The sequence below is a fragment of the Microchirus variegatus genome (assembly GCF_963457635.1).
Source record: "Microchirus variegatus genome assembly, chromosome: 14".
In the NCBI taxonomy this organism is placed as follows: Eukaryota; Metazoa; Chordata; class Actinopteri; order Pleuronectiformes; family Soleidae; genus Microchirus; species Microchirus variegatus.
In genome coordinates, this window is record NC_139815.1 from 18,499,650 (window position 1) to 18,527,319 (window position 27,670).

At 40.0% G+C, this 27,670-nt stretch overlaps 2 protein-coding genes across 2 annotated transcripts; one reads left to right on the forward strand and one right to left on the reverse strand.

Moving 5' to 3' along the window:
• Nucleotides 1–330: 330 nt before the first annotated feature.
• On the reverse strand, nucleotides 331–13,395 carry ulk3 (unc-51 like kinase 3). The gene is made up of 17 exons (XM_083901244.1): nucleotides 13,381–13,395; nucleotides 12,513–12,658; nucleotides 12,151–12,291; nucleotides 11,797–11,917; nucleotides 11,315–11,410; nucleotides 10,989–11,132; nucleotides 10,704–10,786; nucleotides 9,553–9,708; nucleotides 9,305–9,410; nucleotides 9,133–9,173; nucleotides 8,847–8,949; nucleotides 8,002–8,066; nucleotides 7,445–7,523; nucleotides 5,834–5,874; nucleotides 2,911–2,958; nucleotides 1,944–2,007; nucleotides 331–434 (listed from the first exon to the last, which is right to left on the reverse strand). The coding sequence occupies exons 2-17, from the start codon at nucleotides 12,615–12,617 to the stop codon at nucleotides 418–420; spliced, it is 1,410 nt and encodes a 469-aa protein (XP_083757370.1). The 5' UTR covers nucleotides 12,618–12,658; nucleotides 13,381–13,395; the 3' UTR covers nucleotides 331–417.
• A 484-nt stretch (nucleotides 13,396–13,879) lies between these two features.
• tars3 (threonyl-tRNA synthetase 3) lies at nucleotides 13,880–26,832 on the forward strand. The gene is made up of 19 exons (XM_083901166.1): nucleotides 13,880–14,230; nucleotides 15,732–15,818; nucleotides 16,588–16,775; nucleotides 16,994–17,117; nucleotides 17,328–17,452; nucleotides 18,050–18,167; nucleotides 18,361–18,425; nucleotides 18,606–18,684; nucleotides 18,776–18,922; nucleotides 20,734–20,832; nucleotides 22,384–22,550; nucleotides 22,658–22,820; nucleotides 22,924–23,061; nucleotides 23,279–23,356; nucleotides 23,450–23,550; nucleotides 24,801–24,905; nucleotides 25,055–25,127; nucleotides 25,271–25,385; nucleotides 26,510–26,832. Exons 1-19 carry the CDS (start codon nucleotides 13,886–13,888, stop codon nucleotides 26,656–26,658), a joined length of 2,466 nt encoding a protein of 821 aa, XP_083757292.1. The 5' UTR covers nucleotides 13,880–13,885; the 3' UTR covers nucleotides 26,659–26,832.
• Nucleotides 26,833–27,670: the final 838 nt, after the last annotated feature.

A 27,670-nucleotide genomic window follows, 5' to 3' on the forward strand; every position in this document is an offset into this window, starting at 1 on the left:
TGATATGAAAGCGCTGCATGGTTATCATTTGTAACAGGAATGTAATATTATGGTGATACGATCTTATTAGTTGTTGGTGTGGTAATAGGGGTTTAATATTACAATACATGTTATTTTCAAAGTAATATCCAGGCACATTATTATAGGCTACTATCAGTGCAATATCGTTTCACACATTTTCTGTTATTACTGGTATTAATATGACCATAATATTACATCCGTATACATTATTACCATAAAATGACCGTGTAGCACTGTAAATTGTGATTGAAACGCTTTCAAAAATTTGGCAGGACCCAGACAGACTGAGAGGATTAAATATAATTCAGGTGTGATGCAGAAACCTGGTCGGTTGACCGATGCCAGGCTGCCTGATCCTCCGGGTTCCCAAGTTGGTCGTCACGGTCGACGTCACGCTTACTGCAAACAGCAGTCTGAGGACACACATTAGAGCGGCGGGCGTTAGGTTTCACTTTTTCAAGACATACAACATATTAATCGTTTTGAATAATAAAGAAAAAGGAAATCAGTAGCTACACCCGTCACATACAACTTTTTCTTAGTTTAAAAACCCACACATTTTCATTGAAAACACAAGTAATCTTTATTGTAATGCCATTTCCTCCCTTTCACATGTAATTACTGCCATCATGCTTAACATACCAAGTAGTACCACTGTGTGTTTTTTGTCAATCAATACATGTGTGTTCGTTATTACCATCCATTTTGAAATCTCATCTCAAAACAGCGGTTTAAACTGACATATTCACTCCGATCAATATCTGTCTGGTGATATAAATCACTCTTTATAATTGTTTCATAGACTGTAATTGTTTTTTAACTGTATCCCTATGTTCCCTATGTTGTACAGCATATTGTAGCTGTAGTTGATATATTATATATATTTATTAGTAATGACAGTGCTATATATAAGAATACACACAGCCTGAACCCACATAAACTGCACATACAACAAATGTCATCAAGTTTCCTGTTAAGTTCTTTGTAAGCATCGCACCACAGAGAGACCACTGCAAAGACTCGCGGAGGGTTTTCTGGGACATGTTAAGTGGACTTGGACTCTCAGCCTTACACGTCGTAATGTAAACATGTGAATATTACACAGTCATGTTGTCTTGCCTTGGTGTAGTCCAAGGTCACCAGACAGACAGACAGACAGACATGGGTGTTGCTGTGACCCTTCCCAGTCTCGCTGCTGTTGGATCAGCTCCAGCTCACAATGCTGACTCTGCCATGGTTTTATTATTAAAATAACAGCAGCAGAGTAAGAAACCACGTTCTTGGTGAAACATGAGCAGCCTCTAGAATCACTGGTGCCCTTCCCCCAGTCCCCCGACTTTTCACATTTCCCCAGGAATTTCTTGCTAAGGACAGGATATTGTCTCGGCTTTAGGTATACCGAGCTGAGCCCAGAAAATACTGGAAAAAAAAAATGGTGCGTACATGAAGGCTACAGCTGGGGGAAATTCATGTATATTCAAATGGAAATCACATGAAAAATAACATATTGCTTCTAATATAATGTACTAGTTTGTTTATAGTCTAAGGAATGTTATGCACTGAGCATTCTGACACCGACATATATGTAATGTGAATACTACAGTATGTAATACTAAGGAATCAATTGTACTGTATGTGTGTGTGTGTGTGTGTGTGTGTGTGTGTGCTGTCTGGGTGTTGGTCACTTTCTCACTTTCACTATGTAGGTTTAACAAGAGGGCAGAGGACAGAGCACTGAAATGAAATCAAAGAGCCAGACAGTCCTGCAATGGAGGCCCGGCACAGAAGGAAAGAGAATGGCTCATATTTTATTTGTGGAAATGTTTTTTTCGCAGAAATGACCAGACCGAGATGACCATTCCTCACTAAGCCTCCATCAACCATTTCAATGTTCTTCAAAAGACACACAGAGTGGGACTCACAGCTTCGGACGGAGTCTGCAAAAGGCTCTCGATCCAGGGACACGTCTCGCTGAGTCTCCTGCATCTGAAAAATAAACACATGCAAGTAAGCACCTACAACTAACAAGCAGACAATAACGAAAAGCCGAAATGGTTTTACAATCATGTACATCTAATATCTTTGTCTCTCTCTCTCTCTCTCTCTCTAGGGGTCGATACAACAAATCACCTGCTCTTTCACTGGACCACATTTTTGATTTGCTCTGGACCTGTCGGGATTTGAATCAGCAACCCTCCGGTCACAAGCTAAGCTCCCTTTCTATACTATCAATAACATTTTAGATACACTACCGTTCAAAAGTTTGGGGTCACCTATACAATTTGTTTGTGTTTTCCATTAAAAGTCACACTTTTATTCATCAAAAGAGTTGCAAAATGAATAGAAAATATAGTCAAGGCATTGACAAGATTAGAAATAATGATTGTTTTTCCAAATAACAATTTTGCCCTTCAAACTTTGCTTTCGTCAAAGAACCAGCAAAGCTGTTTTCAGCTGTGCTAACATCATTGCACAAGGGTTTTCTAATCATCCAATAGCCTTCTAACACGATTAGCAAACACAATGTACAATTAGAACACTGGAGAGATGGTTGCTGGAAATGGGCCTCTATACACCTATGTACATATTCCATTAAAAACCAGACATTTGCAGCTAGAATAGTCGTTTACCACATTAACAATGTATAGAGCGATTTCTGATTCATTAAATGTTATATTCATTGAAAAAGGGGATTTTTTCCTTCAAAAATAAGGACATTTCTAAGTGACCCCACACTTTTGAACGGTAATGTACTATGTTTTGGTTTGAATTTGTAGCATACAATGATGAGTACTGCTTTGCTCATAGTCTCTTTTTCAACATGTGTGTCTTTTTAGATTTCTTCATGCAGTCTGAAGATGGATGTCTACAATTCTGGACGTTTCTTACCTTGATGTCCTTTTTGAGGTATTCAGCTCTGCTCATAAGGCTTTTAATCTGGTGAGACAGGAAAGACAAACAAATGTATTTCTACTTTCCACTTCTATTGCAAATGTTTGCGCAGGCTTTTCTTGCCTCCATTGATTTATATCAGTGGTTTTTTTTTCTTCATCTCTTGGGGTGGAAGTGTCGGTTGACTGGTCTAACTATCCAACTCTTTCCAGGAAAATCTTAACTTCTGGATTTACTGTCGTGACATTGTGTGCAGACATTTGAAAGTACTTGACAATGAATCCTGTCATCATTGGTGCCGCTAACGCCGGATAGCAATTAACTGACTTGTTCTTTTTATTGTAAGCTCACAGCGGTTTTCATGCTGCAGAATGGATTTGTGACCAATACGATGCTTCTTGAAGACATGATCTAAAGTTTTGGCCAAAAGAGTCGCACCAACCAAATACTGAATGAAGTTCAATGAAAAGCGTTAAAAATTATTTTATGGCTTAAGCATGTTGAATTAATACTTGAAGTATTTACAGCTTTTGCATATTACCATTTGTGTACATTATGTTATGTTAATAAGCTCCATTCCCTCTGGTGTAGATGATGATTCGTTCCATATCTCTCCCCATTTTAAAATAGTTTAAACCACCAGATGTATGTTCTGAGCTGTGCTTGTTTACTGGAGCGGGAGGCGTAATAACTTAAAGATGTGTGTGGACATAAACTCCATGTCCAAATCAGATTAAAGTGATCTGCTCTGCTGATCTGATTCCTTATGTTCTGGGTTTTTTTCACATGGTACAAACGTGCAAGTCGTAAGCGCCATCATCATCTGCTGGAGGGTGCTCTTTACTTTAATCAATGCTCTGGCGATGATGAAAGTTCTTGGCTGAACTTCATACCTAGTTGTATCACCACAATGTCACAGGGGGTGAAGCAAGTGCCCTGGGGCTTTACTGCAGCTACCTCTGAGGTTATAATGACTGGAGACCTTAACTGATGGCTTCCATGATGTCGCTTTAAAACACCAATCTTCTGCGGTAGATAATCAGTCTGGCCACAGATTTTGAGTATCCAGCCCTGACCGTAAACTTATGTAGCCACAGCACTTTAATCATAATTCCTTTAATCACCACCTACACTAAATGTGGAAGAAATCTACAGGGGTGAGCAAAGGACAAACCGATAACATAGTAGTCTAAAGATAAATTCACCATTCAACAGTTAGGTGACTTTTATGCTTCACTGTGCAGCTACCGAAACACAGGACAACAGGACCTCATGTATGTTCAACTATAATGGCACTACATCCACACACGCTGGTTAGATCAAAGCTGCGGCTCACACATGGGAAGCCAGGATACTTGAATTACAGCTTTGAAAGACTAAAGTGAGCTCTACAGTAGATGTGAACGCACATGGAGACCAGCCATGGCAAGCATGTGTTGGCTCTTTTGGGTTCTCACATACACACATGCTTTCCATCTAATCCCCCGCCCCGTCTCCCTAATGCTGTGTTAGATTATTACAGCCGCATCTGAATTTACTTAAGACAAGCAACCATAAAACTTCAAATAGGGAGGTCTACGAGGCCCACTCGAGCCTCCGTGCCCCTTGTGGGGTTTGTTGGTGAAATAATGTTGTCTGTTCTAGACTTAGTTGCAAGCTAAACAATGCACAAACACTAACAGCAGCCGTACACACATGTTTTACATGAGCCGGTCAGAAATGTTAGTCGTAGGATTACATCAATGCTAGTGTTCATAATATCAATGCTAATGTTTACAATTGCAGTGCTAGTCAGAGCAAATTTACTGGCCCATGTATTTATGTTGGTGGTTAAAGGAATTACTGTTGAATATCAAAACCGATTATTCATTCATTCATTTGAACATAATATATATTCCAACTATATACACACTATATTATGATGTGTAACACTTTGAATATCCGCATTAACTCAACAAAGACGGCTCTCAATCGGCACAAAGACTGTGTTTAGTCTCTAGTAATGAATGGGAGTTTAAAATCATAATGATTGATTTGCAATAACAACCTGTTATCACATCACATGCAGTGCAGTGTAATCATTAGATACACAAACTGATATTTAGTTCTTTATCTACACATTCAGCAGTTGTGGAGAAACATTTTGTAAGTCCAACGCTTACTTTTTAGTCTTTTAGTTTTTGTTTCCACAACCTCCTAAGGGAAAAGAAGTGTCTCTGTAGAAGCTAAACGCACCATAACATTAATGAATTAGATCAGTGATTTATGAGATTGTAATATGGGAACCTAGTTTTTAAACAGGGGAAGAGCTCATTTGTATATCTTATGACATTTATGACTATTTTTTTGTACTGACATGTTTTTGTATTACAGTGAATTGGTAAACTTCCAGGAGATGCATGTTTGAAAGAAATGAATCAAAACTCCATTTTACGCATGCCTTACTTGATAAATCTTAAGTAGGAGATTGGGAAAAGACATTAGCAATTTTATCTGATGACCTAAAAAAATCTCCCATGAACCAATGTGTGGGTCCTGACCCAGTTTCTGAGAATGACTAAGTTTCAGGGGGAAAAAAATCTAAATACTTTAGCTGAAGGTTCCAAGAGTTATATTCCTCCACTACACGTATGTAACTCTATTCACACGGTCATGTATCCCACCGTAGGTTTCCAATTATGAAGTGGACAATGATCGATGTGTATGAAGCAGTACTGTATAGATGACAAATTGTGTTATTTGGTTGTTACCACACAGAACAAGCGCATACGACCAAAAGAAGGTGCTCCATTGGTCATGTGATGGAGCAACTAGTGTGTTCCGAGACCTAGATAATCAGCTGAGGGCTCTTTGGGGGCGTAAAAAAGTACGGCCTTCGTACCATGAGCACTGAACCGGAAGCCATTCCCTGCTCACTCACCTCACTGTGGAGCAGCTCTCTCCTGCGGCCCTGGGGCTCAGCTGCCTCACCAAGAAAGAGAAAAAACATTATTAATGAGGAGATGAAGGCAGGACAGAATCAGTTCACTACCTAATCACCTTGTTTGTTCATCAAGGGGTCAACTACCAGATTGTATTTTTTTTCTAGCATGCAGACTGGGAGCTCAAGGGCGAAAATGATTCTTATGTAGGGCAAAGTTTTCACAGTCAGTTCTCCAGCAGGGGAGGAGTGACAGAGGGGCAGAGGAGAGGGGAGCAGGAGAAGGGGATTCTGTTGGCAAAGGCATGTTGGAAAGCTGCACAACAAAAGAGCTCCTCGCCAAACAAAGAACCAATGTTTTCTTCCCACAATCCTCCTGGTGGTTCTCTGATGTGCTGCTTAAGAGCCGCTGGTTGAGATGGCATGAGATTATAGTATATCACAGAGCCACAGAGAAGATAAGGGTTCCTCTTAACACATATATTATCTTAAACCATTTTGGGGGGCTACACTCGCACATAATAAGCACACACAGATATGTACCCAGATATATTCCTCCTGATTATGTCCATCCCAACATACAAAATCTGGGTACCACTGAGTTTCTGTAACTTGCCAAAGCTCTCAGAGTAGCAAATGGATTCATATTCTACCTATGACCAGTATAAGTATAAACCTACGTAAACTTGTTGTTTACATTTTAACTAAGATAAATAACCAATATACTGAGCACCTGCCATATTTTGTTGTGAAAACAAGATTCTGGCATTAAATAGCACTGAATTAGTATCATAATAAAGTACCAGCACTAAATGGGTGAAATTTGGCGGGAACTGGCCTGAGCTGAATGATTCAAGCTCTCGTCCATTAGTAAGATAATAGTTTTATTTGTTTCCAGTGTGCAATAACACAAAGAAATGAAGTGTGCTGCCTGAATAGGAAGCAGATGGCAAGACTAGCATACCACACACAGGGCGCTGGCACCAGCTCTCATTCCGGCTCAAAGCCACATGTGGATCACTCCATCCCACCTCTTCCATTAGGCCCGGTCTTCCAGATGAGCTCATGAGCCAGGGCTAATGAACGCCAGGCCACAGAAAGAGAGTCACTGGAGTCTCTTCTGTAGTTTCCCTGCCTTATTAAGTAAGTGTCCCTGTCTCTCTCCAAGCTGCTTCACCTCACTCGCTCTGTCAGTTTGTCTTTCACCCACTTAAATTACTTTCACCAGGTTATTTTCCTTCTCTGCGAGACAGAGTCTTTTTATATGCATCTCCTTAAATGTCTCTCTCTGTCTGGTTCAAAGTCTGTCTGTTTTCCTCTTTCTGTCTCCACTTAAGTTTCTCTAAAGCTTTGCTGTCTATCCAAGTCATTTTGTGACTCTTCTTTCCAGCCTTTTAGGTCGGCATAATTTTATTTGTGCAGCCATTATGTAAACCCGTCTCCGTTTCTCGCTTTATATGAATGTCTGTCCTTGTCTGCTTATTGTGTCAAATACTGAGGGGTTCTTGGCATTGAGCACTTAAATCTTGGTCGTAATGATAAAGACCAACAGCAGAAAAGGACAGAATAATTCCATGAAGCCATTGTGTATGTAAAGGAGAGTTTATCTACCTGCTAGCACCAACAGTAGTTCCCCTAAACACTGCTGGTACATGTCCAAGGTCTCATGAACATCCGCTCCACCCTCTTCCTATCAGAGAATAACAATTAGTCAACACAATTGTTGTTATTATTCTGTCTGGTCTTCGTGAATCATTTGCACGCTGCATCCTTTATTCTGTCAAGCAGCTTTTATTTTTTTGAGCAGTGAATTAACTTCTAAAACTTTTCATGGTTGATTTGTGTTTTCAATCACACAGTTGTTTATATTCAAAAGGAACACACTGGCGTTGAACAAATGAGATCTCATAGATTCCTGCTGAGCCATTATAGCACTTCAATAATTCCACAAACTTAGTACAGATACTGCTGGTGAGTTACCACTGAAAAATGTTATTATTAATAAAACTATTTCACTCCTAAACGGTCTGTAATTAGTCACAGAAATAACACACCATCTAATGACCATGAGTTGTGTATGATTCATTATTTCTCTTAAAATTATGTGGTTTGGAAAGCAGTGAGTGAAAGAAGGAGAGAGTTATCATCATGCACTGATCCCGTCTAACCTTAAAAATGGCAGTAGAGGCCATCTCCAAAGCAGCCAGCAGTCGTGGTTGGTCTCGAGACATTTCTGAGATAATAGAAAAACAAGAAAAAATAAATTGAGTCCTTGTGTATTACTTTATATCATGTCTAGTGTAGTATCTGAAGACTCCAGTATTGTGGACTAAAGAGGCATTGATTCTTAAAGATTTATCAATATTTATTTTAGAGGAACAGGGTAATTGAGCACAAATGTGCTTGAGAAAATCTCAAAATCCCCAAGAGAGGAAAGGGCAGCCAGTCTGCAGCTGACACTGTTCTCTGTAGCAAGGGAATACAAAATGACTTATTTTTACATGAGTCATTTGTGGATCCAACATTTTTGCTTTCTTTAGTGGTGAACAACCACTTAAAGGAGCTTTGCAGTGTTATAACACCATAGTTTTTAAGAGCTTTGTGCTTTCATTCATTTTCTACCACTTTATACTCCACATGAACGACAGCTGACACAGGGCGAAAGGCACGGTACCCCCCGGACAGGTCGCCAGCCCATCGCGGGGTCAACACACAGCAATTCACTCTCACATTCACACCTAGGGTCACTCAATTTAGAGTGTCCAATTAACTTCTGCATGTTTTCAGACTGTGGGAGGGAAACAAGTAACCAGAGAAAACCCACGCACACATGGGGAGAACATGCAAAGATCCCTAGGCAACAGTGCTCGCCGCTACTCCACCATGTGAGTTTATTTTACTTCATTTGATTTTTTTGATTTCCTCTAAAAAGACCTTCATCTGATTTAAACTGTGACGTTGATGCCTGAATGTCGTGGCTCTGTGTCTGCACTGAGCTGTGTGTGTGCGTTACCTCGTAGGACATCCCTGGAGGTTCTGGCCTCCTCAAAGCTCAGTCTGTTGTCTGAGGCCACCAGGGCTTTCAGCTCCTCAGCTCTGGACACATACTGCCTGACCTGCGGAAAGACCTCTTACATTGACTTAATCACATCAACCACGTCATATGCTCCCCATCTACACCATATGGTTTTCATAGAGGAGATTTAATTCCAAGTGAAAGCCACTGGAGCGTTAAAAAAACAACAACTGAAAACAGAAAGTAATCCGAATGTGATTGGAGGGAGTGTTTTCAGGCGTACCTTCTGCCTGAGGGCATCTTTACGTTGTCGATCTACCTCATCTGGAGAAGATAGAGAGGAAAGGTGTTTCATTTAGTGAATTTACTTTGCAAGTTTATTATGGTTAAAAAAGGCAGTACATTGTTGAATCCTTGGTCTATAAACAGGATATGAGAGTGGCTGTTGCTCTTACAGTGAATAGCAGGGACAAAGTGCTCTAGGGCAGCACAGTACATAGAGAGAGCAGCAGGCCTCTCCCCCTCCTGGTCCTTCTGAACAGCCTGCGTGACCAGCTCTTTCTGAAAGAGAAGAGAGGAACTGGCATCACTGAATACACACAGTTCATATATGCATTCAAAGTCATGTGTGAAGGCACATCAGGTACGTATGAACACGAACCACTTGCCAGCACATACTTCCTCGTTCTTCTTATTCTCTTACCGCTTTCACAAGGCTCTCTGTACTTGGCATGTGCTCTAAATCCACAAAAGGGTGGGTAAAGAATTCTGCAAAGGTGATCCGGACATCTGGATTTCTCTCCAGCAGGCGCAGCAGAAGGTCCCTGCAGTCCTTGGATACCCTGGTCCCAGGAGGGAGCTCAAGCACAAAACACAACCTTATTTAGTTACACTCAATCCACAGCGCAGTCCAAAGGAAAAGGACAGCACATTTTTGCCAGAGACCTTCTAGTCTCACATCACTGGCTTCTGTCAAAAGATGACCTTAAACCCCTCTGTGTGAATCCCTGGGTAATGGACCATATGCTAATGCAATCCAAAGTCTGAGCCTAATGCTTAGCACAAGAACTCAAGTGTTTTGCAAACCCTTTGTCATCAAGAGCACAGTTATCGTTTTTATTGTGGCAAACCAACTGTGGTTTGTGTATGTAGCAAGCAAATCTGAAAACAGCAGCAACTTTTAATTACCAGTTTGCAGTTAAACTGAGCATTAACATTCCTAATATCAAGAGTTTAGACATAACTGTTTGATGTGTTTGAAAACCAAACAGAAATGTAATGCCATATAAATAACAGAGAGTGATACATACCAAACTTAGTAATTGAAATTGTATTTATTTGTTGATTAAACTTTGGCAATTTGTGTATTTTATATTGTCACAAATATCTGTTCTACACCTGCGTTTGCAAACATACTAAGACATTTTTATTTGTATTCAGGAATGCTCTTTGATATGATGAATAAGCATGGATATCTTACAAGAAATGAGCATGAAGTGCATCAAGAGCCTCTAATGCCACAACGTCTTAAGTGAAAGGCAAGTACAGCGTGAAAGCATGACATCTAGTGGTTTTACAGTGAAAACAAATAGTCTGAGGAAATGTTTTGATTATATTTTTGGATGGCTATGTCAATGTAAAATCATGAAACACTGTGCTTTAGTTGGAGTCGCTTCATGATGTCGATTTATTTTCCCAGAATATAAACAGTTGCTGGTCTTCAGGATGTTTAATCTACTACTAGTCATATTTGTAATTTGCCACATTTCCATACATCATATATTTTAGGCCATATCATACTCCATGACGAAACCAGATTATTATTATTCAAAGGAAGATTATTTTAAAACTTACCTCAATAGGTTGGTTACTCCGAATCTTCTCCTCTAATTCAGCATAAGACTTTGATGCGAATGGCGCTCGCCCAAAAAGAGCCTCTACATTCAAATAAAAACAACAAGTAGAAAGATAGGCAGTTATTACAATGTATTCATGATTAAAATGTGTGTGCTGTTCATAGAAAAAGGTGTTAAATATAGGATATGCATGATTTTAAGCTACATTTACACCGTTCACCATACAGGTTTTCCTTTAATCTATCTCATCTAATTGATTATGAACTGCAACAATGAAACTCACCATAGAAAATAACTCCAACTGACCAGAGATCCACCCTGGAGTCATACTGACGTCGACACACCATCTCAGGAGCCATGTAAAGAGGAGAACCTCTCAGTGCGCTCTGCTCATCCCATGGTGACATGTACTGAGCAAAACCAAAATCTGAGATTATAAATAAAAATGTTTACTGTGAGTGGTCCCAGGGAATACAAGTCCTTTAACACTCCTGCAAAGCTCAACATTTATATACAGTATGTTTACAGTGCAATGTACACAAATTTAGTGTATCCAAAATAACAGTGACAGTGATTTGATTTCTCTGGTTTCAGGGCACATGAGATCACCTGCTAGTTTGAGAGCAGAGCCACTGAGAAGAATATTCTGAGGTTTCAAGTCCAGGTGTGAGATGTTTCGTTCGTGGAGAAACTGGAGGGCACAGGCTGTGTACACAGATATAATGAGAGTAATAGCAATACTAAACACTGTCTGCACCAGGGAACTCTAATAATTTCCCTGTGCAAATATACTAGCACATTAAAAGTCATCATCATATCTTTGCTTTCTTGTGCGTGCATTAACCATGACAACTTTCAAACACAGATTTCTGTGTGAATAAAAGAAAACCAAGTTTTTCAAACAATTTACATGTGAGAACTGCTAACTAAGTTTTATAATTCTGTAAACACAGGTTGTAATGTAAGTTGTAGCGTAGCCAGTTTAACTTTATTCACAATGGGCACAAGTTCCAAGCTACACTTCCTTAATATCTGACAACGAGAGAATGTAACGGGAACATTCTTTGCAAATAGGTCTGGAAATGTCTCACCTATCTGCTGCAGAAAGCGCCGAGCCACACTTTCAGATAAAATCCTGCGGCTGCGGATGAAGCGGGAGAGATCTCCACCAGAGCACCACTCCAAAATCAGATATATGTTCTCAGCATCCCACTAATGAAAGAGATGTCCTTTTATGAAAAGAAATCTATAAGTTTATAATTAATCTATATAGTAAGACTGTCTGTTTTGAGTTCTTCTGTCTTGGCCATGAATAAAGACTAGCAGCTTGTCTATTATGTTACCAAGATGAAAATTGTCAATGTTTTAAACTGACAAAGCTATTCCTATGCTCATATTATTTCCACAAGTTAGAAAAACAATCTAAGAGGTGTAACTGAACTCACCTGAAAATCTTTGAGTTGAACTATATGAGGGTGGCGCACAGTCTTGAGGATTTCAATCTCAGTGAGTAAGTTTTCTGTAGAAGTCTTGTTAAGGGTCTTCTTCTCAACCACCTTCACTGCCACCACCTCTCGACTGTCTCCCTGCAATCAGAGCAGTTAGGAACTCGAGACTTCAACTTTCACTTTTAACCACAAAACAAAATTGGGCTTCACATAGTGCTTGCAAGTGGTAATGGCTGCCAATAAACTATTAATAATTAACATAGTTAATATGACACTGGATAAGAACACGAAACCTGAAACATGAATGATTATGTTTGAGTTTGCTGTGTGTGGTGTATTCCAAGACTCTACACACTCACCTTTCTGTAGGCTTTATAGACTGTCGCGTAAGTACCACTGCCGAGCCGCTCTGTGAGGATGAAGTCTGACAGTTTTGGGGGAGCATAGCTTGAGGCTGAGGCCATGCTGACAACAGCAACATCAAAGTTCCCAAGAAGATATGGTGCTGCAAAGATCAAATTGCTTTAGACAGCACATGCATAGACTGATCTGAACTAAACTCCAAAAGCTCCAGATTTTTCTTTCATTTTGATGTCGTTTGTATTTGTAATGTATGTCTTGTTTTCATGTACAGCCTCATTGTGGACATCGAGCCTTCAGTCATTGCACCTGATGGTGTTGTTAGTATTACCTTTGTCTTAACAACAGGATCTTTGATACATGGTTACATTTTAAAGTCAGCCAATCGTTATCACTTCATTTCAGGGGTGTGTTTATCATTATCACTTTCATTATCACAAAACACAGACATTAAGCCATGTTTCCATAACTTATAACAGCAACGTTGACGTGTACATTATCTATAATAAAGAGGTGCAGCCTCTAAAAGAGAAAGTGAATTGGCCCTCACTGTGACTAATTTGCTTATAACGTTTAATTCATCATTTCCTCGTTTACTGTTGCTTGGTTTATCCCGAATACAGGTCAGCAATCGTATTTTAAGGGTATTAAACCGTACAGTGATATGTATTCATGTTAGTAATCAGTTAGGGAGCTGTAACCCGCTTTACTTTTTAGCTAGCTAGTAACAAGTGTGTATGGGGGGCTGTTAGCTAACATGTATGCAACTAGTGCAGCGTCCCTGGTCAAGTGTGGGTTACTGTTACTCTAATAAATGGAACCTGAGTAGTCAGAAGTGTCAACTGAGGTATTACGGAAGCCACTTACCTGCAGCCTGATAAGTCCACAACACATGAATGAGGATCGACTGTTTACATGGACGCAGGTCGGGCAGAGGGGCGTGGTCATAGGCGGGACTATCGGTCAGCACACGCTGTCGTCAGGAAAACACGTTACTGCCCCCAGGCGTCACCACGAGGTTACTGCAAATAATAGGAGAAATTGTTCTTAATAAAAACGACCCCTGGTAGATATTAGAAACAAACAAATAAATAAATGTACAACATTTTGAAAGTCAGCATTCCCAACTAATATATATTGGAGTGTTTTACGTGATAACATTATGTACTTTCAAAATTCAACGGTCGTCTCTCTGTCTTGTGATGTCTTGGCAAACGTTAGTGTCGTGTTTATGCCAGCTGAGCCAATAGAGAGGAGGCAGAAAAAAAAGAAGAAAAAAAAACTATACCTATTTAAATTCTGGGCTTTTATTTTAAGCACACCCTCACCGGAAGTGAGCCGTCGCTGTCTGTAACCCCTCATTCACTTAAAGATGGCCGAGTGCTTGGCAGCACGTTTATCTGCCCAGGAGGAGCAGATCCAGCTTCTCACCGGGGAAATCTGCGCTCTCCGAGAAGGATTGAGCCAAGGTCCGGTGTCTGTCGATGATGCCGCGGTCTCCCCGGCGCTGGAGAGCCTACGTACCGAGAACGAGAAGCTCAGGTACCGGCTACTGCACCTCCGTCGCGGTCTGCAGGCGGAGCTGGGGCTGGAGGAGGCGAAGGGAAGGAGGCAACAAGGAGCCAAGTGTGTCAAAGCTCCAGAGAAAACAACAACAACAACTACCAACAACAGTAAAGAGAAGCAGACAAACAAGCGGCATGGCAGTTGTGATAAGGTAGAGAAAAGCATGAGCATGTTATGTTACCCAGTGCCGCCATTGTGAGTAACGGGCCTGAAATGACAAACTATACCACCACATTTCCAGAAATAGCTGCCCACGCTTGACCATTAAGTCCAGTAGAATGTAATTTGTGAGGTTTTGACAATTAAAGTGTTGGATATTCAGTGGTTATAGTTAACGTTAAGACTATAAGGTGTTGGTGAGGCTTTATAAACAAGACAATTTATTTCTTCTTCGAACAAAAATTAGGTTAGTGGCTTTACTTTACTGCAAGGCTACTCAACTTAAGGCCCGGGGGCCAGATCAGGCCCTTCAAGCAATTTAGACCGGCCCGTGGTCCATTGACCCATAAATAATGAATGTATTATTAAAAAGCCAATAAAACCGTAGATTCGCCTATTTCTGGCACTTCGCGGCAGCCTATGTATGTACCAGAATATTTTTTTTTTTTTTTTCACTAAGAGCCAACTGTAGCAGTTGTATCTGAATATTATTAGTACTGTTACTTATATTTCTGCAAAAATAGCCTATTGTGGCCATTGCATCTTAATGTTGTTTATATTGTTACCTCTAATTTTGTAAGAGGCAATTGTGACCGTTTGTGACCGCAGGTGCAAATTGTATTGCACCTGAATGTTGGCGGTTTTGTTACTTAACTTTTTAGCACGCAACTAGCAGCCATTTCAGTAAATACGCGTTAAATAATTGAAAACATTTTGTATCTATTTGTATCCGTTTACTGTACATGCAACACAAAATAGTAGTACAGGAAAGCTGGCCCTCTGGAAATTTTAGTTGAATAGCCCTGCTTTTTTCACATATCTGTACTTTATTTATATTTCCTGCTACTTTTATACTTTTCATATAGCGCTTTTCTAGTCTTGATCTTCCATTCCCATTCATTCAGTACACAGGACACCTAATAAAAATAAAGAGTGACTCAGTGTGGTCTTCTGTTGTAGCCCATCTGATTCAAGGATAAAAGAGTTGGTATTCGGCATACCTTGGTTGTAATAAGTGCTTGAATCAGTGTCATAGGTTACCTTTGCTTTTATATCATCTTAAAGCAGTCTGTTCATTCTCCTCTGACCTTCATTATGAACAGGGTATGTTCTCCTATTGAAGTGCTGCCCACTAGATATTCTCCTTTTTTGTGCCATTCTCTCTATATCCCGCATAAAGAGATGGTTGTGCATGAAAGTCCCAGGAAATCAATAGTTTAGAAAAACTGATCTGGCACAAACAACCATGTGCTAGAACCTCGTTCTCTTTGAACATCAGTGGGTCATCATGACCATGGTTACGTGCCGACACTGTGTTGCAGCCATGTGACGGGCTGATTTATATATTTATGTAAGCAGTTGTATATGCGTACCTTTTTAAAAGTAGTTGATAACTGTAGCTGTGTCACCATGTGTGTGTGCAAGCACTGGCCACGTCCACTGTTCTACGTTCAGGCTCATAACGTTTCATAAAGTCTCCTGTTTGTTCACAGGCTGCAGCCCCAGAACTCAAATCTGGTGAGAAGAACAAGGAGAAGAAGAAGCAGGATAAGGCTCAAGGAAACTCTGGTGTGAAAGAGGTGATTTTTTTTATTTATTTATTTATTTATTTTTTAACCTTTTTAAGATCCTGAAGTTGCCCTCATTCAGCCATGACACTAACAGGGACAAATGTTGTCACATTTCACTTCTTCACATTGATTATTCTGTTGTATTCCTTGTCTTTCAGAATTATTGATTTGAGTTTAAAGCCCAATGTATACTTCTGCGTATAGTGCTCTACATAGTATATGGAGGCCCCTCTACGTTGCCGGAGAGGCTGTCGGAGAGTCTCTCCGTCGTCTCCGGGTTCACAAAATATTTTGTATAAGTGTCCGTCACTCCGTCAAGGGACAACGGAGATGGCAAGGTCTGCAATTGGTCCTCAGGACAGGCCGAGATAACAACGACCTTGCATAGCGATCCCTACTGATCGGGCGGAAAATTGCAGTGCATATCCGGCACCACGCAGAGAACTATGAAGGCTCGAGGGGTCTCCGTGGTTACGCATTAAGCAGTCGGAGAAGTATACTGTGGCCTTAAAGCTGTAGTAGGCAGGATCACTGGAAAAACTTGTTTTTGACTAAAGCCACCTCCTTGGCCGCTCCTCTTTGACTTCTATGCTAGTGCACAATGATGATGTTTTGGACGTTATTTATTATGTTTATTGTTTGACAGTCTCTAGTCACATTACAGATTTAGTTGTGAGCCTGTAAAGAGAGCTAGAGAAGGAACAGAAGTGTTGTTCTCTCCCCCTCTCGCCCGCTTTATCCTTTTTCTTATTTGTTATTTCTTTTTTCCCCACTGTAGCTTAAACCCTGGCCCACATACATATCAGATCGCCTCAGCCTCTATGAGGAGCTGAAGAGAGAGAACGACGCCCTCCTGGCCAAGAAAGCTACAAACGGCAAGCCCATCACGGTGGAGCTGCCGGACGGAGGAAAGGTGGCAGGCAAAGCTTGGGTCACCACACCGTACCAATGTGCTTGTGATATCAGGTCGGTTGAACCTTTGGCCAAGACCTTCACGACAGTATTTCACAAAGTCTGTTCACACTGCAGTTATATTATCAGCTAATAGTGACCATTGTGACCATTGTGATCAATGTAATTAATGCTTTTCAGTATGTTTTCCAGACTGTTTTGTTAGGGATATAAATCGATGTGTTCCATTTGGACACAAATACTGAGACAACCATGTTGCACTCGTCTTTTAGCCAGGGCCTGGCTGACAATGCTGTGATTTCTCGGGTGAATGGTGAGCTCTGGGACCTGGACAGACCTCTCGAACAGGACTGCTCTCTTGAGATCTTGCGCTTTGACCACGAGGACGCTCAGGCTGTGAGTATAAAGAACATTTTTAATGAACAGAACTATAAATTATAGTTGATAATGTTTTAATTTCAGGTATTATTATGTAATGTCTGCTGTTTGTAACGGAAAAATAAATCTACCTATGGGCATAAATAAAGTGACTTTTGTCTTATTCTGTTGTACAGCAGTATCTAATTCATACTTGGTTTAATTTTAAATTCTTCATGTGTCCCATAGGTTTATTGGCACTCCAGTGCTCACATCCTGGGGGAGGCAATGGAGCGTTTCTTTGGAGGTTGTTTATGTTATGGACCGCCCATAGAGAATGGCTTCTACTACGACATGTTTCTCGATGGAGAAAAGTGAGAAAGTTTTCACTCTCAATGTCTTTACTGTTCTCGCTAGATTTTCTTTTACATGTGAAGCTTTTTGGTAGGGCTGGGAATCACGATACGATATATGCGATACAAGGTCCACAATACCAACTAGAAAAGCACTCGGAGAGCGCAGACCTTTGCCGAGGCAGCTCAGTGCCTACAAAATACACCCTGCCATCACGCCTGGGTCGAACAGCGAGTGTTGTAACCAGTGACAATGTCTATGGATCAATTTAATCACTTGTTCCTGGTCCCATTGCAGACATTTCCTGGAAATTTCATCCAAACCCGTCTGTGACTTTTAAAGTTATGTTGCTAATAGACAGACAGACAAACAAACAAACTCCGGCGAAAAAATTACGATACAAGGATTAGGTGAAAAACAATGTATTGCAAGACAATCATATAGTGATATATCATGATATCCGCCTTATATTGCATAAAGTCCCTCATTCATTTACGCAGCGCCACCATGAGGAGACATGAAGTAGTGATGCCCAGCGAGTGAAACTGGTTTAATTCAACTTAATTTGTTGATCAATATATCGATATTTGCCCCCTCTGAATGATTCTGTTTTTCAGAGGAGTGTCCAGCACTGAGTTTGGGGACCTGGAGACTTTGTGTAAGACTGTGATGAAGGAAAAACAGCCCTTTGAGAGGCTCGAGATCAGCAAGGAGACACTTCTGAGAATGTTTAAGGTGAGAAAGAGAGCTTTTGGTGTATATTAGTCATCTCTTTATGAAAATCAATGGACTGACATTGTATGTATAAAATTACTTTGTTCCATTAACCTCTTAGGAAATCTTTTAATCAAGACAAACAGTGTTCTGTGTGTGTGTTGAATATTCCTTCTGCCCCTGAAATACCTCTAACTTCCTCGATATCTTTCAGTACAACAAATTCAAGTGTCGCATTCTGAACGAGAAAGTCACCACCCCCACTACTACAGTCTACAGGTTAGTTTGTCAGATGTTTTTTTTACAGCTGCAACTAACGATTAACTTCGTAATAGTTGATTAATTTAGTAATTGATTAATGATCAATACTTTTTTTTTCAGCTCTAATTATTTTCTTATTATTCTCTGATATATATGTATATAATATTTACTGCTGTGTATCTTAATATTCCTGGTTAGATGTGGACCATTGATTGACCTGTGCAGAGGTCCCCACGTCAGACATACAGGCAAGATCAAGGCCATGAGGATCTATAAAGTATGTTCAAGTTGCACACGGGGTCTAATTTATTTAAAATGTGTCTTTCGGGAAAAGTAACGACTTGACGACTTTCTACCTCCGTCGTTAGAACTCGTCCACCTACTGGGAGGGTCGCTCCGACATGGAGACACTACAGAGGATCTATGGGATTTCGTTCCCGGACTCAAAGATGCTGAAGGAGTGGGAACATTTTCAGGAGGAGGCCAAGAACCGAGACCATCGCAAGATTGGCAAAGTGAGTCACCTGGAGCTGAAAAAATTAATCGATTACTAAATTAATTGTCAACTATTTTGATAAATGATTAATCAGTTTGAAGCTTTTTTCATTGTTAAAATAATATTTCTGATTGTTTATGCTTCTTAAATGTGAATTTTTCTTCGTTTCTTTGTGCCACATAACAAAGAAATTGTTAAAACTGAATCCTTAAATGATTCAGTTTTAATGATGAGGATATTCTTGAATATCCTCAGTTCAAATTTTGAACTGAGGATATTCAAGAATATCCTCATTTCCAAGTTTGACAAACACTGATCAACGTTTTTTAACATTTTATGACAGTTTATGGACCAAACAATTAATTAAGAACATAATCGACAGATTAATCGATTGCGAAAATAATCGTTAGTTGCAGCTCTAAAGTCACTGTATGCAGTCATGTTCAAGCCCAACCGGCGAGCCCAGGTCTAAACCAGAGACTAAAACTTTGAGCAAAATGATTTTTGATTTATATTGTTTACTATTATAGCTGATATCTAATTTCTGCAGGCATTTTCACACTCATGAGAGTCTTGGTTTATGGTTTTAAAGGTGTGAGGAAACCAATTCGTGTGGATGAAAGCCATGTTGTCGTGCTGTAAATCATCTGGTGCTGCTTTTTGCCAGCTGAGGGCGCTATGTTTCTGTGTATTTCCTCTTTGAAAAGACAAAAAAACAAGCTCTGAGTCATCTGAGAGTCCCAGCTGGTTCCACAGCATGGGAGATGCAGACAGCAGCACCTCAATCAGCACTGATTATAACATGGTTCCATATTAAACGCGGGAGTCAAGTTATCGCCGTACAGGCCAGTCGGAGGGAGGTGACAAAGGTGGCACGTCGTAAAGATGTTATGTGGCGTGATTTCAAATAGTGACCCCTTTCTTTTGGTCAGTGTGTTGTGGAAGCAAAAAAAATAAAAAATTCACAGCCAAGCAGTTAGATGGGAAAAAAAAATCCCATCATGTGCCCCAGCAGGGATCCGTCTGCTGTAGTTATAAATCAGATCAAGCATCTTTCTTATACCTCAGTTTTTGAGGACATAGAGGAAGAGGAGGCTTCTCTCAATGAATTATGAATGAATGAGCCAGACTTTAAACCCTTGTCTCTCTAGAGTAGAAATATCCTGGTTCTCCACTGATCCTCCTTAAAGGCTCTTCTTGATCATTTACAGTTATCTATCAAGTTAAAAAGTAGATGGATTTTTTTTCCTACCGTTTCCAGAGCCTGTCGCATACAAGTGATAGTTAATAGGTACTGAAATGTTGTGAAAATACTTAAAATATTATATAATAATATTCTTATTTGGTTGTTGTTAAATAATACGCTGCACATGGTTCGGTCCACGTTGCATCTCTGTGTCTGTACATGTTAATTTTCTTTGTCATGGACTGATGTTAATGAAGTCTCTCGACTCGTCTCTCATTAGCCCTGAGAGCGCTCTATGAGACGGATTAATTCAGTTTTCGAATGCACCAGACAAAACATTAGTCATTATAATATTTAATCATTTGGGGGTTTTTTTTTGCTTTGATTTAGGTGATGATGATCTGAGTTTATGCAGATGTAGACACCTTGTAAACGAATATATTGCATTATCTTTTTTAAGGGAATGGTGAATGAAACACACACACAGGCACACTTCAGTGGTCAGACACAGACAGATGGACTGTTATGCGGTGATTAGGTAACCCCCCTGCTGTGCCTGGACAAGTTTCCCCTCTGCTTCTACCTGCACGGAGAGGAAAAAAGGACATGAATTCATTAAATTGTCTTCTCTGTCTGCCTCACAGGATCAGGAGCTGTTCTTCTTCCATGACCTCAGTCCAGGCAGTTGTTTCTTCATGCCACGAGGAGCCTATATTTACAACACCCTTGCTGAGTTCATCAGGGTAGGCATGTGACCAAATGCAAATCAGAGCCAATATTATTAAAAGTAACAGTGTTCTGTGAATTCTGTGAATATCATTCTGTGGAGGTTTGAGGCCTCGGTTTGCAAGCTACAGATGTACTTTTATTGCACATCCCATATGGAAAATGGGAATAAGAACACATGGAAACACTAGATTAGGGAGCACATGTGCTTACTAACATATATAATTAGCTTTACTTTATTAGTAGTCATTAAGCACATTAAGCATCAGAACCTTATTCTACCTCTATTACAACATGAATTAAGATTTTTCCTACATAAGCTTTAAATACGTGCTAATAAAGGGCTAGTATGCATGTTAGTAAGCACATAGTTAATGGTGAATATGTGTTCCCTAATCTAAAGTGTTACCGAATACATTAAAACCAGAATGTTGAATAAATAAGAAAGACAATAGAGTATAAACACACTTTTTTAGTGCAACATGTACAAAACAGCCTTGAGATATGGTTTGAGTGTGGGTTATGTGGTGTTGTACAGTGTGGTCGCACAAAAGAATCCCTGAAAAGGCATGTGGTTGAATGACAGTAGAATGTGCTTCATCACAACAAAACCCTCTTTCTTTTCTTCCTACTGTTTTGCTGTAACTAAGGGTTGTTTGGTTTTTTTATTCACACGCTTTCACATTTTCATTTGTCCATAATAGAGATCCAAAAACAGGCAATCACAAAGGAGCTACAAGTGAAACACTGACCTTAACAGTGCAGTTAAATTCCTATCCATTGAGCTTTTTCCTGTCAAACTCCAGTGAATGAATTTAGAATAACCATTCTAAAGATGTTTTCGAGCTTCATTGTGAAGCTTCTTCAGATTGTGCCTCTCATTAAATGCTTAGCAGCTCAATCGTGTTCATTGAAGTAAAGTGTTGACTTCCTCCCAGGGTGATAGATTCCGTGTTGCATTAGATTTAAGGTGAAAATTCAGTACATCACATCACTACGTAGGCTAGAGAGAAACTCATTCATGATCAGAATCTTGAGCAACGCAGAGTGTATGGCTCTGTGATGTATTTGCAGAGAACATTTTGACATCTTGAAGACGTTCACAGCTAACATCAACACACCAGGCCAAGCCAAGAAAACTAGTGCACAGATATGGTGCAAGATAATTATCACGTCACTTCAGTTCCTGTGTTAAAAAAAAAACAAAAAAAACCTGCATGCTGTGCATTTCCTTCAATGGTGCCATAAGTGAGAATATGCTGTGCTGTGCAATGACAACAATGCAATGGCAGTCATTGGTGCAGCCAGTTGTAACTAAGCACACTGCGTTCAGGGACTGTATCTCCTCTTTTTTTTTTTTGTCTTCTTTTAAACCAAATTTCAATCCCTTCCTGCTTCATATTCACAGTTAATTGCCTCACAGCTCAACAGGACCTTAAATATTTAGCTTGTAGACATCAAATGGGCAAAACTGGTTCTTTTCCTTCTTTTTTTATTACAGTTTCTCTTGGTTTTGTGTCAGAAGTCGTGATTGTGCTCAAATCAGAGCAAATTTGCTGTTTTTCTAGGACGAGTATTGGAGAAGAGGCTTTCAGGAAGTAGCCTCCCCCAACATCTACAACAGTAAACTGTGGGAGACTTCTGGTCATTGGCAGCATTACAGCGAGAACATGTTCTCCTTCCCTGTGGAAGACGACGTCTTTGCTCTCAAGCCAATGAACTGTCCTGGGCACTGGTAAATTTCGAGAGAAAGAAGGCAGAGAAGTGATATTAATAAATTATTTTCATAGTATATGAATGTCTTATTTATTTGAATTCCTTCTCTGTGGTTGTCCTTTTTAGCCTGATGTTCAGCCACAGGCCTCGCTCGTGGAGGGAGCTCCCCCTGAGGCTCGCAGATTTCGGGGTCCTCCACAGAAACGAGCTGTCGGGAACTCTGACTGGGCTGACCAGAGTCAGGCGCTTCCAGCAGGACGACGCTCACATTTTCTGCACGATGGACCAGGTGATCACATCAGGATTTTTAACATTATTATGGAACAATACAAGATAATTTAAACACATGCAAACCTAAATTCTTTCTTCCCTTTTCCTATCATTTGCCACAGATCGAGTCAGAGATGAAGGGCTGTTTGGACTTCCTCCGCTGTGTTTACGATGTGTTCGGCTTCTCCTTCCAGCTTCATCTCTCCACTCGTCCAGAAAAGTATCTGGGAGATATTTCTGTCTGGAACCAGGCTGAGAAGGTAAAATGTCATGTTTGTTCATCAGACTTTCTCTAAAGTATGAAAGGATAACATGAATGAAAGACTTTATCTCCTACTGGATGAGTCACTTTTTTGTATTCCTCGAGGTCATATGTTGTCAAGAGAATATTGTCCAGTTGCTAAGGGCTCACAGTGAAAATGTTGAAAACGTATACAAGGCAGAGTATGTTGACCTGTTGTTTATCATGTTTGACAGCAACTGGAAAACAGCCTGAATGAGTTTGGGGAGCCATGGAAATTAAACCCAGGAGATGGTGCTTTTTATGGCCCCAAGGTTAGAACATTTCTGATATTTTCTCCGAAATGCACAATAAACGTGACTTCCTGAGGCTTGGAAATGGCTGTAATTCTTTCTGTCCTGTTGAAGATTGACATTCAGATCAAAGACGCAATTGGACGTTACCACCAATGTGCGACCATTCAACTTGACTTCCAGCTGCCTATCCGCTTCAACCTTACCTTTGTGGGGTGAGTCAACTCAATTAAAGCTTTGGTGCACTGCAGAGTCGGTGTGTTATATACTGCAGGTGGCTAAACAGATGCTGTGTCCCTTTTAAGAGCACCAGTGCATGATGAGCTGTGACAATGTATTGCGTCACTGACTGGCATTGCGTTTTCTGCTACTGCACTCTACAACAACTCGACAGACATTTTAGCTTTTAACTGAATATTTGCTGTGTGCAGTCTAATCTATTGATTTGAATCAGCCCTGCCAGTTAGTGGTTGCTATGGCAATGGCACCTTGTGAGATACAGCTCCATTTATAAAAAAAATAAAAATACAGAGATACTGACACACAGAGAAGACTGTAGTTTGCTTTGCTGAAATGTCTTCACCATGAGTGTCAGAAGGCTTTGTCAAAAAAGGCTGAGAAATTGCTGTTTTAATATTGGGGACTTGAGTGTTTTAGCCTGAGAGTCAAGTTTACAGTGTGCTCTGTGGGGAAACTCAGAGAGTTGCAGTTAAAATTCTGTAGGTCACTGTGCTTTGGTAGTCATGTTGTAGGAAACCGGTATATGCACTGGTTGAAAATCATGTATGGAGAGAGAATTTTGGTGAACTGGAAAGCAAGTTGAACAACCTCTCTCCACCCTAGCATGTGATGTCATCCACTCCAGAACTGAACCTTCCATGCAAAACGCACCATTTCCAATAACATTTTGGAATACACTGAAAATGCATGAATTTTTAACTGTGACCAATATGTGAAGGTGATGAAAGAGCTGGATCGAGGGATGAAATTCACACTTTTTGTGAACACTGAAGTTTGAAGGAAGCTTCTATGTTGGGAGCAGGCGGAACTATTAAGTAGCATAAAAAACAGTGTGTTTGGATTGTGTTTCAATTCATTTGAATTATAAGTTTCTATGTTGAAGTATGAGGAACTAGTTAATTGATAAATAGGGGAGAAAAATAAGTAATTGCCATAGCAATCACAGTAATAAGGATGTAGCTTTCATTCTCTCGCATTCATCCATCAAAAATGTGACAATTTGCTGTCCGGTCCTTGTGGTCAAAGAGGTTGGAAACCCCTGATATAGAATTTTATTTTTTACAGTATTATGGTAAAAAAATTATAGACTTTATTATGATAAAAAAAACAAAAAAACATTTGCACAATGATGCCAATGGTGCCAAATGATGATAATATATTACATAGCTGCTTATTTATTTCACAACAATTATTAATGTGCTCTCTAATGTGCCATGTCTTACAGGAAGGATGGGGATGACAGAGCGCGACCAGTCATCATCCATCGTGCCATCTTGGGCTCAGTGGAGAGGATGATTGCCATTCTGACGGAGAACTATGCAGGGAAATGGTGAGGCTGTTTTCTGTCTTCTCAATCATCTTAGGTTAGGTTAAAAAGGTGTTGACGGGTGGCCAGCCTTTTTTTCTGCCATTTATTTTTTTAAATATTTAACCGGGCATAATGATTATTTAATTCTCGCCCGTCTGTCCCTCCACCAGGCCTCTGTGGCTGTCTCCACGTCAGGTGATGTTGGTGCCTGTCAACCCATCCTGTGAGGATTACGCCAAGAGTGTATGTATTCATCTTCTATGTTTTGACCACTTTTCATTTAGTTAATATGATCATATAATTAAGGCAATGCATAATCAGTGCACTGTTTTGAGCTGTAGAATTATAAGAGGGTTGCACTAATGACTTGTATTTCTGTGTGTCAGGTATGTAAGCAGTTTACAGAAGCTGGTTTCATGGCAGATGCTGACCTGGACTCTAGCTGTCTTCTGAACAAGAAAATCCGAAATGCACAGTTGGCCCAATATAACTTCATTCTTGGTGAGGAAGTGTGCTATGTATGCACTGATTGGACATAGGTTGGAGAGCATTTTCACCACCCTCTTTACTACTCCAGGCTGCTCCAGACATAGGATATACAGTATACTACAGTACATGTAATTGTAGTGGCTATAAATATAAAGGAACATTAAACACCCCACATTTAGGGGAAAAATGATCAGCGAAGTTCACTTTGATTTAAAGCAGGGGTCTCAAACTCAAATGACCTGGGGGCATCTGTTGTGATCAAGAGGGGGCCGGCCTAGAGAACAAAAAGTGCTTAAAAAAACAACAACTGTTGACCATATTACATCATCATATCACATGTGTACTGAATAATACTATTTATGATGCAAAATTAATGTATTCATATCAAAAACAGACATGTATTTTAAATTACATAAATAATAGTGTGGACAACTGTAATTACAATTCGTACCAGGAGCCGTTTCGGGCCCTAACAAGTGTATTTATATATGTAATTTAATGTTGTATATGATACATTTAATAATGGGATAATTATGACCAAATGTCTTATTACTGCAATTAAAATCATTGCTAGGAAACCTATATTATATTCAACCACCTCACTGGCAGCTGTGCCTCAGCTACTGTGTTTTAAAAGACGGTGAGGTCGTGGGCCATTTTTTCATTATACCATGATATTAAGTGGGGGGCCGCCAGTTTGAGACCCCTGATTTAAAGACTATCCTGTCGTTTTTGTCTACATATTATATGTATCGTCACTGATGCCAAACACATTACCGAATTCCTGGCCTAAGAACCTGTTCTGCATTATTTTCCCCTCATTTTCCTCCCACATTTCCTGGCACTCTGCACCATCAGCAGATGCATATCAAGACATAAAAAGACACCAAAATGCATAGGTTTGTGAATGGTATGATGGAACCAATGGTGAAACCCTGGCCCAGACTTTTTAATTGTAAGGTTCTTGGTAAATCACACTATTCAATCCTTGGTCAGTTGGTCAGTAATACATGTAATATAAAGCAAATGAACTTCCAGGATGCCATCCACAGAGCAGAAAATGTGTTAGGATAACTGTGTTTGTGTGGTGTGACTTGGCCCGTGTCAAGCTGTTGTGTCTTCTTGTGTCTTGGCAGTGGTCGGAGAGAAGGAGAAGATGACTAACAATGTCAATGTTCGCACGAGGGACAACAAAGTCCATGGCGAATTGTCGGTGGCTGAGGTGTTGGCTCGCCTGACCCTGCTCAAAGAGTCCCGCTGTCGAAGCGCAGAGGAGGAGTTTTGATAAAAAAATAAACACGAGAACTCACTCTGTGAACAGCTACGTAGGCAGTAAAGAGAGGAAGTGTGGTGTTGATGAAGGTGGTCCTGAGAAAGTGTGGCACAGAAGGTGATGAAGGTGGTCCTGAGAAAGTGTACGTGAATATGGCCATGATCATAGGTCTGTCTCAATGGGGAAGTATAGAAATAAAAGATTTTCTGAAAGTGGGTATTCATTCTTCACATTAAATGTGTGTTTTTAATGTTTTAACCAGAGCAGCAGGGACATTGTGTAGAGACATGCAGCCTTTCAGGAGTTTGTACTGAATCCCTCATGAGTTCACTCCAAAGTAATGAGAGACTAGTTTCAGTGAGATGGTTATAAATAGAGCAGCAATGGAAATTCGACATTCAACAATGATTGTCTACCTATTGAGCACTACAGGGCCTCAATATCAGGCAATTATATAAACTTGATACGGCATTAGGCAGTGAAATTTAAATCTCATGGTTTCCTGTTTCCACAGGAGTGCACTAGTGTAGTGTTTCACGTTTTACAAACTTTATAAACTATCATGATGTTTGTGCAAATTTTGATTCTGAATAGCCATTTCTCTTACAACTGCTACCACTTTGAATAGTTTCCAACTGACATAAGCTGCTGTGTCATAAACGACAATTTATGTGATTCAGTTTTATTTAAAAATAAATGTATTTGAGTTATTTAAAACGTACACATAAAAGACTGGAAAAAAAAAATCCTGCACATTTACATTATATCCTGCAACCCATGAGTCTGGACCCAGTGTCTGGTAATTACTGCTGTAGACTATGTTTCCACATCAAGCTCTTAAGCTCACAAACTTCAAATTAAATGTGACATTTTGGCCCAAAGTGATAAAAATTTATTAAAATCATGAACACAAATAGTACCAGAGGCTCCATCTACAACTTAATATTAACCAAATGTTTTAGTAGGGTTTGGCGATTTTTGTTATAGGAGGCAAATTAATCTTTTAAATGTAGCTCTTCATGAA